The following is a 19655-nucleotide window of genomic DNA, read 5'->3' as shown; positions in this document are numbered from 1 at the left end:
AGTATGAGTTAAGGTGTGCATGATTTGCAACAACTCTTCTGTTTCTTGAAACTGCACTAACGTAGGATGTTAGTGACTACAAGTATCTCCTCAATTCCACCAAACATAAATACTTTCCTAGCTTTCTTGAAGATGAGCATCATTCCTGCAATAGTGTCACGATTGCTGAATGATTGTTCGAATGAGTGGAAGGTCGATATTGTTTTGTTTTGGTTGAGCCTTTCTTTGTGTGACTTTCTTTTTCGGGTATATTGACACAACCTGTTTAAACGATCATTTGCAGACTCACAAGCTGTAGATTACAAGCATGTGAGGTGTAGGTTTGTCTATAGGCTTCAGCTGGCGAACTGCAATTCCCCTACCAATAGTGGTCATTCGCAAAGGAGCACCCCCACGACAACTACGCTTGTCCCCTCCCCCCTCCTTGCAATGTCTCTGCATCTAAGACCCAAGTTCTTTTGTTCATACTCCAGTGCTCATAAATGGAAGCACTCTTTATAAAATGTATATTGTGTATTTTAACTAATAATGACAATAAGTATTTTACAAAAACTTGTTCAGGATACTGTTTTTCCATTTTTATGTAATTTGTACAAGAGTTATAACATTTCATGCTGAGCTTCTTGAGATATGAAGTTTTTGTTTCTCTTATCTGGAAGACACACTCCTGCAACAGAAACATGTAATTAGATACATTATAGTTTGAAAACAACAGTAACATTCATAAATATAATACTGGGTGGTTATAATTAAAGTGCGGCTGCTCATGGAGGGCCATAGTATAATTATTATGGCAAAGAAACTTGGTAGATATGCCAAGGCATTAACGTGGATCCAATCTCTCCTGGAACAAAATTGGTTCCAATTTTCACCGCCAGGTGCAAATCTAGCAATGTGAATGCAATAAACTTATATAGAAATGTTTTTATATGTAGTGGATTAGGAACGTGACACAGGCAGAAGAGGTCAAACAACTCAGTAAACCATGCATGAAAACAATGGTTTCCACATAGTTGAACTTTTCCAAAGCACATGCTGTACAAGGAGGTCTTGATGACATGCAGACATCATGGTACATCTGACAGGGCCTCTGGTTGTATTCTCTTCAAAGAAGAATGGACCAATGATGATGGTGCTTGTGGAGCCACACCACACAGTCATGTATGGTGAGGGTAAAGGCTCCTTGTGCACAACATGTGGTTTAACAGTACCGCAAATTCAGCAGTTCTGTATATTCACTGTACCTTGTAGTGTCAAATGTGCCTCATCACTTCACAGAATATTGCCGGCCAGTTGTCATCAACTTCGATATGTGCCGGAAACCAATGAGCAGATTCATAACATTGCTGCATTGTTTCGAATTTTACCATCATCATCTTCAAACAATTTAACATTGGATCTCTCCTCAGACCTTTCCATCAGTGATACTCTCACAACAGAAACAAATACCATCTGGACAGACCTTGAAGGCCCAATGGTACTGACCAGCTGCTGTGTCATCCTCAGCCCTTAGGCATCACCTGATGTGGGTATGGAGGGGCATGTGGTCAGCACAGCACTCTCCCAGCCTTTGTCAGTTTTCATGGCTGGTGCTCCTACTTCTCAATCAAGTAGCTCCTCAATTGGCCTCACACAGGTCGAGTGCACCCCGCTTGCCTACAGCACTCAGCAGACACTGAAGGTGACCCATACAAGTGATAGCCAAGCCCGACAGTGCTTAAATTTGGTGATCAGATGGGAACCGGTGTTACCATTGAGGCAAGGCCACTTGTGATACTCTCTCAATGCAACACTGTAATTGCTGCCATTCTCTTCTTGGTAGCCAGACTGACATTATGGATTGTCAAATGACAGAGTGCATATCACACCATCATACAAGTAGTGTACAGTGCCAGATTTGCACCTGGTGGCTGAAACTGGAACTAATTTTTTCCAGTGCAAATCTGTTCTGCATTAACGCATTAGCATATCTACCAAGTTTCACTGCCATACGATAATTACAGCCCAAATTGTATCTCCTTAAGTAGCTGCACTTCAATTATAACCACCTGTACTAGAAGGAGCAATTATTTACACTGTTCACCATTCAGCCTTAATGTGGCACTTACCACCTACCCACTGAATTTAAAAGATAATAAAATTAACTTCCATACTAACTGAAATCATATCTGCTTGGCAACATCTTGTACTCCATACAAGGATTTGTGAATGTGAAGTATTAAAAATGATATAATAGTTGTTAACTGACATTTTCATTTGTTAATAAAGCAGAATTTAATAAACAATAATAATGGAAATTCATAGATAGAAAAATACATCAAATAAGAGAAAGGTAACCACCTACCTAAAAAGGGCTGGTGCATGGCACACAAACACATACAGTGAAACCTCTTTATAACTTTCCTCCATATAATGTTTTCCCCTATGTTACATCCGTTTTCTTCGGTCCCGACTAAAAGCCCATATAAACAATGTTAAATTTTCCTCTTTACTGCGTTTCCTCTATATTACAATTTCCTCCATGTAACGCTCATATTTTTGTAACCCTGGTCAATTATTTACCTCTTTACAACGTTTAAGTGACTGGATGTAGACGCATCGTTTTCCATTCTGTGAATCACAGTTTGCACCGGCTCGGAAAGCCCGCGCTCAGCGTGTTTCGTGTCAGCAGCAGAACCCGGTCATGTGACATGTGACGCACAATCTGCTTGTGATCTTTTTGGTGCCATTTCAGTCGATGCTTTGTATTCATAGTATATTGTATGAGCTGAGCAGCAGACAGCGTGTCTAGTAAGAGTATGTCTTCGATATAATTTTATTTAAGGTTTCATCAGTGGACATGGGTGAAAAGTGGAAGAACATTTCTCTGGAAGAGAAGGTTTCTGTTATTAAAAAAGTGGAGGCATATCCTGGTGTGAGTCGTGTGGAGCTAGCAAAGCAATTTGAACTGGCCCCCTCAGCACACAACACTATTATGAGAAACATATCGTCGATAATCGAAGGGTTTGACAATTGTGGAAATTCGAAACTTATGCGTTTGAAACCATTGACTTGATATGCAAGAGTTTCAGGAATTAATAGGCAGTGATTCTGTCACTTTTGAGGACTTTGTGGCTGTGGATGACAATGTGGCACCCACTGGAGTACAAAGTATTGAGGACTGGCTCATATTCTATAATTGGGTCAACTGAAGAACGGGATACCACCTGTCATCTTTGGACAATGATGTCATATCTTAAGAATATGTTATAACTTTTTACAGTACAAACTGGTCCATGATCCATTTACTTTCAGCCATCCACCTACCTAGCCACATGTTTTAATTACAAAAAACTAATTTGATACATTGATCATTTTCGATGAATATCGTATTACAGTGTTGTGAAAATTTAAAATGTCATCTATGGCACCATTTGTCAAAGCTGATTAGTGGTATCCCGATCTTCAGTAATGCCCTATAATTATTATTTGGAAGCCTTCCTCTTTATAGTGTTTTCCTCTATACAGTGTTCAGAATTTGTGGTCCCTTGAAAAACGTTATATAGAGGTTTCACTGTAATAGGAAACAGCTAATACTAGCTCTTGGCCTCTTGCTCTTTTTCCAGTACGAGTACACACACACACACGTGTGTGTGTGTGTGTGTGTGTGTGTGTGTACTCTTACTAGAAATGCTCAGAGACACTAGTGTTAGTGTTTCCTATTACGTGTGTCTGTGCACCACGCACTGGTCCCTCTACAAGGTGAATAAAATCTTTTGCACTGGCTGTTAAAGTACTTTTCATAAAAAAGTCACAACCAGTCTCACATCAGTAGAGACGCAGCCTCAGGCGATAGCTTTTTAAAAAATTCTGGCATAGCAAAGTGGTTGCTTAGAGCCAAATCCCAACATTTATCGTCTGGACAAAACATGCTAAAAGTGGTTGCCTATGATTAAACTGACTAGGATTGCATGGCACCATACCGTAGACAGCACACAAGTGTGCATACTGCCAGTGTAGGTAAGTGATTGCCTTTCTCTTATGTTATGAATTTAATAATAAAAGTACAAAAGCTGTTGCTACTAGCAATATTCAAACCAGAAGCGTTAGGATAATAAGACTTTCGTTCCAAGGACTCGCATAGTGCCAACTCTGTTAATAAACTTCGAATGTTTCATTCTTAACAGTGCTTGAAAATTGTCTAATCTTCAAAGGTGATTTTTTTTCAGAATTTTTGAGAATCTGGTTTTATTGCTTTAGGATACTGATGTCCACCTACTGAGCTTCAAATCCTATAAGTTTGAAGAAAATCAAAGAGGACCAGTCCATAACTGAAACTGTAATTGCACATAATAGAAATGTAACTCAACTACAGCACTTCATGAAACCGTGCTGAGCAAAATATTGCCAGTAACAGGACACCAACAATGAAGCAAACACTTACAACAGAGAACTGTATAGCAGCTATTTTATGCATAAATAGTCTTTCCCCAGAAATCACATGGGAAACAGAAGCCAAGACCTGGCATGATCATTCAAAATTAACAACAGACCACTCAAGTACCAACACTTAAGGAAACAAATAAATAAAACCTAGTGAGCATTCATCACAACTAGTTCAGGAAGAACAAAGAAAGTTTTTGCATCAGGGGATACCCAGACACCCCACATTGTTTTTATGCAAACACTAACCAATCAGGGCCCCCCCCATGATCCATGGACCTTGCCGTTGGTGGGGAGGCTTGCGTGCCTCAGCGATACAGATAGCCGTACCGTAGGTGCAACCACAACGGAGGGGTATCTGTTGAGAGGCCAGACAAACGTGTGGTTCCTGAAAAGGGGCAGCAGCCTTTTCAGTAGTTGCAAGGGCAGCAGTCTGGATGATTGACTGATCTGGCCTTGCAACAATCACCAAAACAGCCTTGCTGTGCCGGTACTGCGAACGGCTGAAAGCAAGGGGAAACTACAGCCGTAATTTTTCCCGAGGGCATGCAGCTTTACTGTATGGTTAAATGATGATGGCGTCCTCTTGGGTAAAATATTCCGGAGGTAAAATAGTCCCCCATTCGGATCTCCGGGCGGGGACTACTCAAGAGGACGTCGTTATCAGGAGAAAGAAAACTGGCGTTCTACGGATCGGAGCGTGGAATGTCAGATCCCTTAATCGGGCAGGTAGGTTAGAAAATTTAAAAAGGGAAATGGATAGGTTGAAGTTAGATATAGTGGGAATTAGTGAAGTTCGGTGGCAGGAGGAACAAGACTTCTGGTCAGGTGACTACAGGGTTATAAACACAAAATCAAATAAGGGTAATGCAGGAGTAGGTTTAATAATGAATAGGAAAATAGGAATGCGGGTAAGCTACTACAAACAGCACAGTGAACGCATTATTGTGGCCAAGATAGATACGAAGCCCACACCTACTACAGTAGTACAAGATTATATGCCAACTAGCTCTGCAGATGACGAAGAAATTGAAGAAATGTATGATGAAATAAAAGAAATTATTCAGATAGTGAAGGGAGACGAAAATTTAATAGTCATGGGTGACTGGAATTCGAGTGTAGGAAAAGGGAGAGAAGGAAACATAGTCGGTGAATATGGATTGGGGCTAAGAAATGAAAGAGGAAGCCGCCTGGTAGAATTTTGCACAGAGCACAACATAATCATAGCTAACACTTGGTTTAAGAATCATGAAAGAAGGTTGTATACATGGAAGAACCCTGGAGATACTAAAAGGTATCAGATAGATTATATAATGGTAAGACAAAGATTTAGGAACCAGGTTTTAAATTGTAAGACATTTCCAGGGGCAGATGTGGACTCGGACCACAATCTATTGGTTATGACCTGTAGATTAAAACTGAAGAAACTGCAAAAAGGTAGGAATTTAAGGAGATGGGACCTGGATAAACTGACTAAACCAGAGGTTGTACAGAGTTTCAGGGAGAGCATAAGGGAACAATTGACAGGAATGGGGGAAAGAAATACAGTAGAAGAAGAATGAGTAGCTCTGAGGGATGAAGTAGTGAAGGCAGCAGAGGATCAAGTAGGTAAAAAGATGAGGGCTAGTAGAAATCCTTGGGTAACAGAAGAGATATTGAATTTAAATAATTAATGGAAAATCTCATATAAAGATGTGAAACAAATACTAAGAAAGAGATAGAAGGGCTGGCCAGTACTTACCTCAGCTCAGTACAGCCGACAGATACACAAAAAACAGAACCTTTCCCTGTTGCTTCATAACCTGGGTTGTGAGTAACTGAACCTATTTTCCCTTCTTCCCTTTCTTTCCCGCCTCTCCTCCATGATGAAGGAACATTTAATTGATGAAAGGAGAAAATATAAAAATGCAGTAAATGAAGCAGGCAAAAAGGAATACAAACGTCTCAAAAATGAGATAGAAAGGAAGTGCAAAATGGCTAAGCAGAGATGGCTAGAGGACAAATGTAAGGATGTAGAGGCTTATCTCACTAGGGGTAAGATAGATACTGCCTACAGGAAAATTAAAGAGACCTTTGGAGAAAAGAGAACGACTTGTATGAACATCAAGAGCTCAGATGGAAACCCAGTTCTAAGCAAAGAAGGGAAAGCAGAAAGGTGGAAGGAGTATAAAGAGGGTCTATACAAGGGCGATGTGCTTGAGGACAATATTATGGAAATGGAAGAGGATGTAGATGAAGATGAAATGGGAGATACGATACTGCATGAAGAGTTTGACAGAGCACTGAAAGACCTGAGTCGAAACAAGGCCCCCGGAGTAGACAACATTCCATTGGAACTACTGACGGCCTTGGGAGAGTCATGACAAAACTCTACCATCTGGTGAGCAAGATGTATGAAACAGGCGAAATACCCTCAGACTTCAAGAAGAATATAATAATTCCAATCCCAAAGAAAGCAGGTGTTGACAGATGTGAAAATTACCGAACTATCAGTTTAATAAGTCACAGCTGCAAAATACTAACACGAATTTTTTACAGACGAATGGAAAAACTAGTAGAAGCCAACCTCGGGGAAGATCAGTTTGGATTCCGTAGAAACACTGGAACACGTGAGGCAATACTGACCTTATGACTTATCTTAGAAGAAAGATTAAGGAAAGGCAAACCTACGTTTCTAGCATTTGTAGACTTAGAGAAAGCTTTTGACAATGTTGAGTGGAATACTCTCTTTCAAATTCTAAAGGTGGCAGGGGTAAAATACAGGGAGCGAAAGGCTATTTACAATTTGTACAGAAACCAGATGGCAGTTATAAGAGTCGAGGGGTATGAAAGGGAAGTAGTGGTTGGGAAGGGAGTAAGACAGGGTTGTAGCCTCTCCCTGATGTTGTTCAATCTGTATATTGAGCAAGCAGTAAAGGAAACAAAAGAAAATTTCGGAGTAGGTATTAAAATCCATGGAGAAGAAATAAAAACTTTGAGGTTCGCTGATGACATTGTAATTCTGTCAGAGACAGCAAAGGACTTGGAAGAGCAGTTGAATGGAATGGACAGTGTCTTGAAAGGAGGAGAGGATATAAGATGAACATCAACAAAAGCAAAACGAGGGTAATGGAATGTAGTCGAATTAAGTCGGGTGATGCTGAGGGGATTAGATTAGGAAATGAGACACTTAAAGTAGTAAAGGAGTTTTGCTATTTGGGGAGCAAAATAACTGTTGATGGTCGAAGTAGAGAGGATATAAAATGTAGACTGGCAATGGCAAGGAAAGCTTTTATGAAGAAGAAAAATTTGTTAACATCGAGTATAGATTGAAGTGTCAGGAAGTCATTTCTGAAAGCATTTGTATGGAGTGTAGCCATGTATGGAAGTGAAACATGGACGATAAATAGTTTGGACAAGAAGAGAATAGAAGCATTCGAAATGTGGTGCTACAGAAGAATGCTGAAGATTAGATGGATAGATCACATACTAATGAGGAAGTATTGAATAGGATTGGGGAGAAGAGAAGTTTGTGGCATAACTTGACCAGAAGACGGGATCGGTTGGTAGGACATGTTCTGAGGCATCAAGGGATCACCAATTTAGTATTGGAGGGCAGCGTGGAGGGTAAAAATCGTAGAGGGAGACCAAGAGATGAATACACTAAGCAGATTCAGAAGGATGTAGATTGCAGTAGGTACTGGGAGATGAAGAAGCTTGCACAGGATAGAGTAGCATGGAGAGCTGCATCAAACCAGTCTCAGGACTGAAGACCACAACAACAAACAACAACCAATCAGGAAAAAAAAACTAAATACATAATGATTGTTATATCTCACTGACACAGAGACCAATAGGGGAACGGCTCAGTTGGACACAATGGTAGAAGAAAGTAACTGTGGGACAAAAGTCAACTGCAATAAGCTGTTATTATGTTCACATTATCCATATGAGTCCTACAAGGTTGAGCAATTTCTGTTGCTTTCCCAAAAAGAAAACTGTGTTGTGGTTAACTGAGAAAGAAAAAGACTTCAAGAAGTGGAGATAACTCTGGAGGATATCCATAAATGCACACCACTCATAAAGAAACTTGTAGCGCACCTTGGTTTTACAAGAAAAGCCACAACTAAAAAGCAAAATGTGAACTGTAGAGAGAAAGGTACAGCATAGTAGTAGTAGCAGCAGCTTTATTCATTCGTAGATCTCTTTTTACAAGGATATAGGACATGTCAAAGTATTTACAAGTTTAGACCAATTTAAAATAAGCCAATTCGTATACACATATATTTAAAGGCTTCCAGTTAGAGACAATCATTAGATTTATTCCTGGTATACAATACTTTTTTTACAAATAACTTATGTAATAATGTAGTGCCACACTGTTCACTCATATCTCACTATCAGTCACACACACACACACACACACACACACACACACACACACACATTAGCGATCTCTGGGCCATTTTCTGTATCACAACTTCCCATTTGCTATCCTGAAAAACTGAGTCAGCATCCCTCCATAATGAATGAGATGTTGAGCTCAGAAAGAAGAGGTGTCAGTATTGTGTTATGCATAGCTTGGGGGTAAGTATTCCTAGACAGGAAAAAAACAAAGTGAAAGTGTTATGTGGAATGTTTTATAATCATTATTATTATTATTATTATTATTATTACTTATTTATTTGTATAACATTTTTTTTTTTCGAAATGTGGTGCTACAGAAGAATGCTGAAGATTAGATGGGTAGATCACATAACTAATGGTGAAGTATTGAATAGAATTGGGGAGAAGAGGAGTATGTGGCACAAGGGACCGGTTAATAGGACATGTTCTAAGGGATCACCAATTTAGCATTGGAAGGCAGCGTGGAGGGTAAAAATCATAGAGGGAGACCAAGAGATGAATACACTAAGCAGATTCAGAAGGATGTGGGTTGCAGTAAGTACTGGGAGATGAAGAAGCTTGCACAGGATAGGGTACCATGGAGAGCTGCATCAAACCAGTCTCAGGACTGAAGACCCCAACAACAACAACATGTTCAATGTCACTTTATTGCTTATTGACCAATCATAAACTTCCTTGAGAGTTTCATTTGCTTTCTCGGCAATGAGTTCTCTTGTTTTCTCAGGGACTATAATATTGCTGTCATCAGAGAAGAGAATTTTTCACCATGAGTAACACTACTGGGAAAGTCATTGCTGTATGCCAGGAATAGTATTGGTCTCAATATGCTACCTTGAGGAACCCCTATATTAATGTATTTTGGTTCTGATAAGTGTTTTAGTAAATGTTTAGATCTATCTGAAGTATGTACCCTGTCTGCTAGGTATGATCAAAACCTGTCATTAGCTACCCCTCTTATCCCGAATGCTTCTAATTTATTTAATAGAATCTTGCGGTCAACTGTATCAAACACATTAGAAAGATCCAAAAATTTGCCTGTGACACACTCATCTTTATCAAGAGCATCAAGTACAACTTTTGTGAATTCTACTATGGCCTACTCCATTTTTGCCACTTTGGAAACCAAACTTTGATTCGCTTAAAAGATTGTATTTATTCAGGTAATTCATTAATCTGTCTTTCATAATTGCTTCTATTATTTTTGAGAATGTTGACAGCAGGGAAATGGGCTGGTAATTTTCTATGTCTTCTGCATTACCTTCCTTAAGCAAAGGTACAACTCTTGCCTGTTTTAACTGGCTCTGGAAATGTTCTTGATGTGAAGGATTCATTTATTATATTTGTTAAGGGGCCTTGTATAATCCCTATGCATTGTTTCAGTACACACATTGGTACTCCATCTAAGCCTACTAACTTCTTATTTTTTAGTTTTTGAAGAGTTTTATTGACTTCATTCTCTGTGGTTGGAAGTAACATCATTGTATTTAGTGCAACATTACTTACAGGTGTCATATTTGTTTTGGGGAATTTTTGCTGTAACTGCTCTGCAATACTTGAAAAATGCTCATTTGCATAGTTTGCTAAGTGTTGTAAGAATTCTGGATCATTGCGAATCTTTTTCATGGAACTGAGGTGTTTAAGTGTTTGGGAGGACTTCTTAATACCTGCAGTTATCCATCTGTTTTAGTGAGATGTTGATACAGACATGCATACTTTTGGAAATGCCTTTTCAAAGTTAAATTTAAACAATGTGGAGAATTTCATATTCACATTGGTTTCCTTATACACTTAATCCCAGGTTTGTTTTCTTAGTTCTTTTAAAAAATCTTTTATTTTTATTTCTGATAGATGTTGTTTGTAGGCTTGCAGTTCAGGGAATGATTCAAGGCCTGATTTTACTGTTGTTATTTGATGGAGATGATCTGATGGTCCAAGATTTCTTACAGCTACTTCACATTTTTCCCTGCCCATATTTGTGGCCACATGGTCAATTACTGATGCAGTGATTGTAGTAACCCTTTTTGCACTATTCACCAATAGGGACATGCCAAAACTTTGAAGGATGTTTATGAAGGTGCTGCTGGATTCATTTATGATATTACTGTTGATGTTAATGTCACCACATAGAATTATGTTGACCTTTGTACTTGAGACTTTAACCAGAACTTCTGTTAATTTATTGAAAAGAGTGTCCACACTACCACTGGGAGATCTACACACACACAAAATGATTAATTTCTTGGTAATATGAAGTGCTGTTAATTCAATAGCTAATATTTCAAAGTGTTTTGCTGTCACTTACTGTACTGAGGTCATGTCTTGATTTGAACTGTGTTCCTTTTCTGATATAAATGCATGATCCTCCACCCCTTGAAGTAGTTCTGCAGTAAGAATCTGCCCTTTCATACAATGATAATACTACATGTCGGATTTCTGTGTCTCTACATCAGTGCTCAGTAATACAAACTACTGTGCAGTTCAAAAATTGGAGCTCAACTTCTGATAGTTGTATTTTATTTTTTATTGATTGCATGTTTTGATGGAGGATTGTTAAGTTTGTGAAATGCCCATATTACTCTTTCCAAAGGTTTGTTTTTCTTTGCGACATCTGGTATGCGTGATATATGAAGTGTTAAAATCTGTCGTGTGAGTGATTGTTTCAGTATTTTTTTTAAACTGCTGGAGATACTCTTTAGGCAGGGGAACCTGTTGTCTGGATTTATCCTAAAAAGGACCTACTTTTCCTGCCTATGACAACAGGTATTTGACCATGTGTGGCCCGAGATCCACCCCCTATACTTTCATTAATCAGCTATACCAATCTTCCCTTCCCAGTCCTGTTTAGGTGTAGGCCATGCCAAGTGAAACCGCATCTGTTGATAGTCCTGACTGGCACCAGAGAAACATGAGCAAAGTTGGCTGTCCTCAGAGCCATCCCTAGCCCCACACTGATGAATGGGGGCTACTGGGCTAACGTTAAGACCAAGGCATCAGGAATAAAAAAGGAAAACTGCAGCAGAAATAGCGTGGTGTGAACATGGCCAGTACACGAAGAAAAGGATAAGTACCCCACAATTAGCCTCACTGAACATTTAATACATACAAACACTTAAGTGCCCATGCACAAGGCTAAAACCACAACACTTGAAACTGTTTTCAAAATTTAATATTTTTTTTTTTTTATTGATTTATTTAACCTGGCAAGATTGGGGCCATGAGGCCCTCTCTTACATCTAACCAGGCATTCTACTTATTTTACATTCATATGTTTTAGTAGGCATGTTAAACTACATTTAGTAAAAAAGTGAAATAAACAATTAGAAAGGTACACCTGGAAAAATACATACATATAGAGTTTATATTCGTAGATCATAAGTACTGTTATAATTAGACATTATTGAAGAGACAGATTTTATATAGGGGTGCTGGCAGCAGGGAGTATGAGGGAGACTCATGGTGAAGGGAGGAGAAGAATAGAGAGACATGATGAAACATAATTAAGGAAATATAAAGGAAAAGAAGATTGCGTGGCTAATAGAGATAGATGAAGAGGAAGGCATCTCAGGAGCAAGATAGGATACGCTAGCTTTGCTATTTGACAGATGAGAGGATTGGCCTTGTACATTAATTTTGTGGAGAACTTTATGAGGATGATAGTAGGAAATGCTTCAACTTCTTCTTGAAAGCAGCAGGAGATTGAATTTTGCACAAGGTAAGGGGCAATTTGTTCCAGAGGCGGACAGCGGCAACTGAGAAGGAGTTTGCAAAAGTTTTTGTTTTGTGAGTGGGCACAGTTAGGATACCAAATAAGAGTGACCTCGTGTTTCGATTATGATGGCATGACAGGTTTTTAATCTCTGAAGCAAGGTACTGGGGTGCTTTCGCGACGAGGATTCGGTGAAGTAGACATAGAGTGTGGTAGTCACGCAATTTGTCCGGCCGCAGCCACCCTAGCTCGGAGTATGAAGCACTAACATGATCATATCGGCGAATGTTGCAGGTGTAACGCACACAGGCATTCATGGTTAGCTCTAGCCGTCTTTTGTTTTCACTACTCATGCCTTGTTGAATCACGTCACAATAGTGGAGGTTCGGTAGAACGAGTGCTTGCACGAGCTGGCATTTCAAGTCCTGTGGAAACATGTTCCGAAACTTTTTGAGAGCATAGAGACAAGCAGACGTCTTTCGGCACACTGCGACTGTATTCTCCGCCCAGTTGAGATGCTCATCCAAAGTTACACCCAAGTTCTTCACTGTTTTCTGATATGGTATTGGAGTACCGTCGAGCAGAACAGGAGGTAGCCGTTCGCGGAAATCTGAACTTATTAATTTCTGATGGGCTATTAAGATTACTTGCATCTTTTTTGCATTTAGTTTAAGCCCCAGGTTTTTCACCCATGTCACTACTGAAGACAGATCATCATTCATCTGAGCGATTGCAGTGTTTACATCTTCAGGTCTGACGCTTAGGTAGAACTGGAGGTCGTCGGCATAGAAATGATATTTACAGGAGGACAGAACCGACAAAATATCGTTGACATATAAAGAAAACAAAAGTGGTCCTAAGACTGATTCTTGTGGCACTCCCGAGGAAACATGTTTCCAGGAAGATTTTTCATTTACGCAGACAACACATTGCTGTCTGTCTTTTAAGTAGCTTTCAAACCATCTCATTGCACTATCAGAGAAATTAAGCTGTTGCATTTTTCTGAGCAATATGTCACAGTTAACAGTGTCAAAAGCTTTGCTGAAGTCCAGTAGCGTCAATATTGTTGCCTTTCGATTGTCGATGGCATATTTCAGGTCATCAGTTACTTTAATTAGAGCAGTGTTTTGTGCTGTGATGTTTACGGAAACCGGATTGAAATTTGTCATATAGGCTGAATTCATGCAAGTGTTCAGTGATTTGGTCATGAACAATATATTCAAGTGCTTAGGAAACAGCAGGCAGTATGCTAATTGGTCGGTAATCACTAGGCAGTTGCGGGTTTTCGATCTTAGGGATGGGTCGAATTATGCTTCTTTTCCATGCAGTGGGGTATATTCCGTTCACGAGGGAAAAATTAAATATGTCAGTTAAGACAGGTGCTAAGATATCGGCAACATTCTTAATCATGGTTATACCGATACTGTCCTACAGAATGAGTTACTAGTATTGTAAACACCTTTGCTCTATTAGAGATTATAAATATGTTTTCATGTTTGCTGCATGTGAAGAAGACGACTGACATACTACTTGACTGTTCGGTATATACTACTACACCAAACTGATAGAGCCTTACACATGACTATCACAACTGGACAATCTTCAGTGAATTGGTACACAAGGAGGATAAACTAAGAGAACTAATAAAATTAAAACAGCACTCACAAAGGAACTAGAGGCATGTGCCGCCAACAACAGGTGCAATGTTATGACTGAAGATATTACAAGATCCTAATGGAGCAGCACTCAGCATCGAAATGGATGCAACAATAACAGTTCAAGAGACGAAAAGTAAGTTTGTAAGAAACATAAGTGCTGAAGTAGAATAGCTGATTGAAACATCTGTACTTTTGGAGTGGAGAATAGCAGTTAACTGTATTAGAGCTGTACTTTACATGTTTGGCCAAATTTTTAAGACTGAATTATCATGGCCCAGATAATGTTATTTAAAGCAGCATGCCTTGTTCAGGGTTGTGTGAAGGTCAGCATAAGGAGTAGACAAGCATTACTGAAATGAAAATACTACAGATGTTAGGGGCATTAATGAAAAGACAGTATAACCATGAAGAACAAATGAGAAAAAGGGACGAAGAAAATGAGAAAACTGCAGGAAGGACACAAAAAACCAATGAAATAGAATACAGAATTTTTCTTGTCACCATCTAGTATTGCAGGAGGAGATATAGCTGGATACTAGTATTCAGAAACTGACAATTAAGAAAGAACTTCTGAACTGCACACAGGGCTACAGAAACAAAACCAATTGGAAATAGCTGAAGATATGAATAAAGAAGTCTGCATGGGCATTAGGTCAGGATGACTGTGAAAAAAATAAACTTGTTGAAATAAAAAAGCAATATACAAGCAGTTGATTGTAATGGCCATTATAATTATCCGGGCTGTTATGCCGTGGTTGGTTGATGAATTCTATTTCCGGCCGTGAAAGTCTACATTTTAGTTGATTGTAATGTAACTGAAATACAGGAAAAAACTATACTATGGAGACTTTAGTTGTATCAAATGTATGTGTACATGAATCAAACAATTGTTACATGTACATGACATACTGGGAGCAGACTGGAAGCCATAGAACATTCTGAAAGACAAAAGGTTATGTCTAAAGAGAAGACTACAGAATATATTGAGGCATTTACAAGAATATAATGTGACATGACAGAAGCATCAATAGCTATGGGAAGCAAGCACAAATGGATCATGTACAATATAGCAGTTTGAAACAACATCTAGAAGAGGAAGAAAGCTACAGCGGAGAAAGGAAAATCACACAGAAAATTGAGGGAATGGAAAGTACCTGTAGAACAATGAAGAGTAAATTAGACATCCTACTAATAGAGTACAAGGAAGTATTTTCCAGTAAACCTGGTGTCATCAAAGCAAAAGAAAGCCACATCAGCCATACTTTACAAAACCATACCTGATACTGCAAGCAGTGGTAGGGCAACAAGGTTTTGCAAGTGAAGAAAAATGAGGCACATAAGGACACACCCCTCAACCTTCAGTGAACTTGGGATTTGTACCCAAAGTGTTAGTTAAGAGATTGGAGTTACCAGGAAAATGTAATTAAAGTTGTTTCTGACTCACTGTATTAGATGAGTGAGGAGCTAATTGGAGTTGCCAGGGAAATGTAGATAAAAATTGTTTCTGACGCACTATATTGATGAGTGGGAAGCTAACTGTAAATGCATGCCCAGACATCAGCACTGCACAAGCCCAGGGCAGCCCAGCTCATCCCCACCACTATTGGCATGCATGCTGTCACTGGGCATGACTGCGTATGTGTGGGGCTCCATCTGCAGCTGGAGCAGCAAGAGTGTTGATCAACAACAGGTAATGTCAAGCCAATAACTGTTTACCAACAGGGACCATATGCGCTAACATGCAATTGTACGAGGGGTACACCCGTCCTACCACGACAAACAGCAAATGCTGTATCAGCAATAGCTTAGTCAAATGAGAAAGAAAGAACGAAAGAAAGAAGAGAGAGAGAGAGAGAGAGAGAGAGAGAGAGAGAGAGAGAGAAGCTTAGTCAAATGAGAAAGAAAGAAAGAAGAGAGAGAGAGAGAGAGAGAGAGAGAGAGAGAGAGAGAGAGAGAGAGAGTGTGTGTGTGTGTGTGTGTGTGTGTGTAGAAAAAAGGGAGTATATTCCATGTTATGAGCTTTCTTCTGTGTTCTTTCAGTTGATGAATTCGAACTAAAGATGTTAGGTGACTGATAACATGGATGCTGCGTAACTGAACCGTCACATTTAGTTTTGTGATTTCATAGTTAATCGTATTTCGTGTGTTGTCTATAATATTACTATGATGTGGAATGTTAGAGGGGTGCGTTTCAACAACTGTATTAGTTACGTCGTTTCGATTAAACTTATTACAGTTTCTGCCTGTTTTTTGTTTTCGAAATTTGCTTCCAAATTTGAAAAAGAGGTGAATGGGGGAATGTAAGGCACCTTGCCTTACTGTGATATCTTTGCTTTCAGTAATCTCTGGGAGTAGAGTCAGTGGAAGCCACAGTGAGAGCTCTTGTTTGGATGGTTTGTTGGTTGATTTGGGGGAGGGGCCCTAAAAGTGAGGTCATTGGTCCCATGGGATTTTTGAAGTATGGGGAAGAAAGTTGGCCGTGCCCTTTCAAAGGAACCATCTCAGCATTTGCCAGAAGCAATTCAGGGGAATCAAGGAAAACCTAAATCAGGATGGCCAAATCTGTTGTTAGGGCTGTGTGCCTAGTAAAGTGGTACATTTATGAGTATTGTAAAAGTAGACTGAGTGCCAAGTAGGAAGAATGCTAAGCGTAGTAACCGATTGCATATATGTATGCTGGTGATATTGTGTTCAGAGTCACTTGGTTCATGGTTCAAGGGCCTAGTGTTTGTATAATTTACTATCGTTGTCTGATGTGTAATATGAGAATCGATGCGGTGCACGGATCAGGAAAGAGGGTATAAATGCATACTTATGCTGTGAAAAAGAGCAAGTTTCACATAATAACTAGTGCTCTGATACAATTGCTGCATGTGAAGAATTATTTCTTTCTTTCTGGGGATCGACATATTGTACGACTTTGCACCTGACCATTAGTACCCTGCACTGATGGTGCCTTACACAATGCTCACAACCTACATAGAGAACAAATGAATAAACATGAACACAGTGCCGAGTACAGGTATGGGAGACCACAGTTCTATTTTTGTAAAGTGAGGTGAAGTGTAAGTAATGCCAAAGCAGAGTAAGAAAAACTGGTTTCAAAAAAGGCAAAAAATACCAAGTTTGAATGAGATACCAGGAGTCTTTAAACCTCAACCTCCACTAATGACAAATGGAAAAGCAGTTGTTTGCAGAACACATAAATAAGAGGTAAAAACACCATCAGTAAATTATATACAATTATATCTACACCTACATCTACATGGATACTTTGCAAATCATAGTTAAGAGCCTGGCAGACGGTTCATCAAACCACCTTTACAATTATTCTCTATTATTCCACCCTCGAACAGTTCACAGAAAAAATGAACACCTGAATCTTTCCGTATGAGCTCTGATTTCCTAATATTACTATGACAATTGTTTCTCTCTATGTAGGTCGGCATCAATAAAATATTTTCGGATTCGGAGGAGTAAGTTGGTGATTGAAATTTCTTGAGAGGATTCCGCCGCAACGAAAAATGCCTTTTTTTAATGGTGTCCTTCCCAAATCCTGTTTCCTGTCTGTGACACACTCTCTCCTATTTCACGAAAATACTTGCTCTTCTTTGAACTTTCTCGATGTACTCTGTTAATCCTATCTGGTAAGGATCCCACAACAGGGACAAGCGTAGCGTATGCAGTCTCTTTAGTAGCTCCAATACATTTTCTAAGTGTTCTACCAATAAAACACAGTCTTTGGTTTGCCTTCCTCACAACACTTTCCAATTTAAATTGTTCGTAATTGTAATTTCTAGGTATTTAGCTGAATTTACAGTCCTTAGATTACACTGATTTATCATGTAACCAAAGTTTAATGTTTTTTTTATTATTTTTTTGTAGCATGTTATGTGAATGACCTCACACGTTTCATTATTTAGAGTCAATTGCTAGTTTTCGCACTATACAGATATCTTTTCTACATTTTTTTGCAGTTTGTTTTGATCTTCTGATGAGTTTAATAGACAATAAATGACAGCATCATCTGCAAAGAACCTAAGATGGCTGCTCAGATTGTCCCCTAAATCATTTAAGTAGATAAGGAACAGTAGAGGGCCCATAACACTACCTTGGGGAATGTCGGAAATCACTTCTGTTTTATTTGATGACTTTCTGTCAATTACTACGAACTGTGACATCTCTAACATGAAATCACGAATCCAGTCACATAACTGAGACAATATTCCATAAGCATGCAATTTCACTACATGCTGCTTGTGTGGTAGTGTCAACAGCCTTCTGGGAATCTAGAAATACGAATCAATTTGAAATCCCTTGTCAGCAGCACTCAACACTTGGTGTGTGTAGAGAGCTAGTTGCGTTTCACAAGAACAATGTTTTCTAAATCTGTGTTGACTGTGTGTCAATAGACCGTGCTCTTCTAGGTGATTCATAATATAAGGAAAGACTGATTTTAATCTATAAAGACCAAAATGTACAGAAATATTATGTATCCACATTTCCAAAATGTCCACAGAAGGTGCTCTGTAAATAAAGGTGAAACACTCTTTAACTGCAGTAAGCTTAAGGAAGAAAATCCAAAAACTTATTATAACAGCTGCTGTGGAAGTTGGCTATGTAAACAAACTTGTTATATTAATATTTGTACAACATTCTTAATAAATGTCAAGATCTTTAAAAGAATTTATTGTTGGTAACACACAATGTAGCCTTCTTTGGTCAGAAGTGCCCTTAACTTACATTTCTATATTGTTTAATACCTTTTAATGATTATTTCTTCTTCTTTGTCACTACTGGCTGCACAGGGGCAGGGGCAGCATATGTTGCTTGAGATATGCGATTCATATAGTACAGCGCCACAAGGGAGAATAACAGACTGGAAAGAAAACTGAACATTATTTTCAGTTCACAAATATCACTCCTGATATATCAATAAATACAGTATAAATTACAATGTAAAATTATCAAGAGAGAACACCTCAGCAAAAATACATACCAGTAAAAAGGGCTACTGCATTTAAAGCATAGCAGCATGCAGTTAACCACCTCTCTTTCTGTATTAGGGCATCCACTCTATATTTGACATTAAATTACATGTGGCCACTTTGACACCGTCACACAATCACGGATCATGTTACATTAACTGAATGTAACAACAATAATAAATTAAAAGACCTGATGTTGCCAGTGACAATCACATAAAAAATCTGAATTATTTGTTCTACACTTTACAATGGAAATTCTTGGATGGAGAAATGTATAAAATTAAGGATACGCTACCACTCAAGTAGACACCTGCTGCCGCGGCAAAACTGACAGTCACTAACTGAAGAATCAATCTTGCCGCAGACGCGGGTGTGTGCATTTAGGTCTATGTGTGGTTGTGTGTGACTGTTTGTACTTTTACAAGAGCAAGACTTCAACAACTAATGTAAATACTGTTTTCTGTTCCATGTTTCTATGCACCAAGCATCAGTCAT

At 38.9% G+C, this 19655-nt stretch overlaps 1 protein-coding gene across 1 annotated transcript in view; it reads right to left on the bottom strand.

Moving 5' to 3' along the window:
- Positions 1–494: 494 nt before the first annotated feature.
- LOC124619505 (protein KRTCAP2 homolog) overlaps positions 495–19655 on the bottom strand; it is a 35950-nt gene continuing 16789 nt past the window's right edge. Inside the window, exons 5-6 of the mRNA XM_047145953.1 lie at positions 18936–19051; positions 495–667 (exon numbers count right to left, since the gene is read on the bottom strand). Coding sequence (XP_047001909.1) covers positions 18946–19051 — 106 coding nt within the window. The 3' untranslated portion in view covers positions 495–667; positions 18936–18945. The remainder of the gene's footprint in view (positions 668–18935; positions 19052–19655) is intronic.

This window comes from Schistocerca americana, chromosome 1 (assembly GCF_021461395.2).
Source record: "Schistocerca americana isolate TAMUIC-IGC-003095 chromosome 1, iqSchAmer2.1, whole genome shotgun sequence".
Taxonomy (NCBI): domain Eukaryota; kingdom Metazoa; phylum Arthropoda; class Insecta; order Orthoptera; family Acrididae; genus Schistocerca; species Schistocerca americana.
This window is presented reverse-complemented; position numbering and strand designations above follow the sequence as displayed.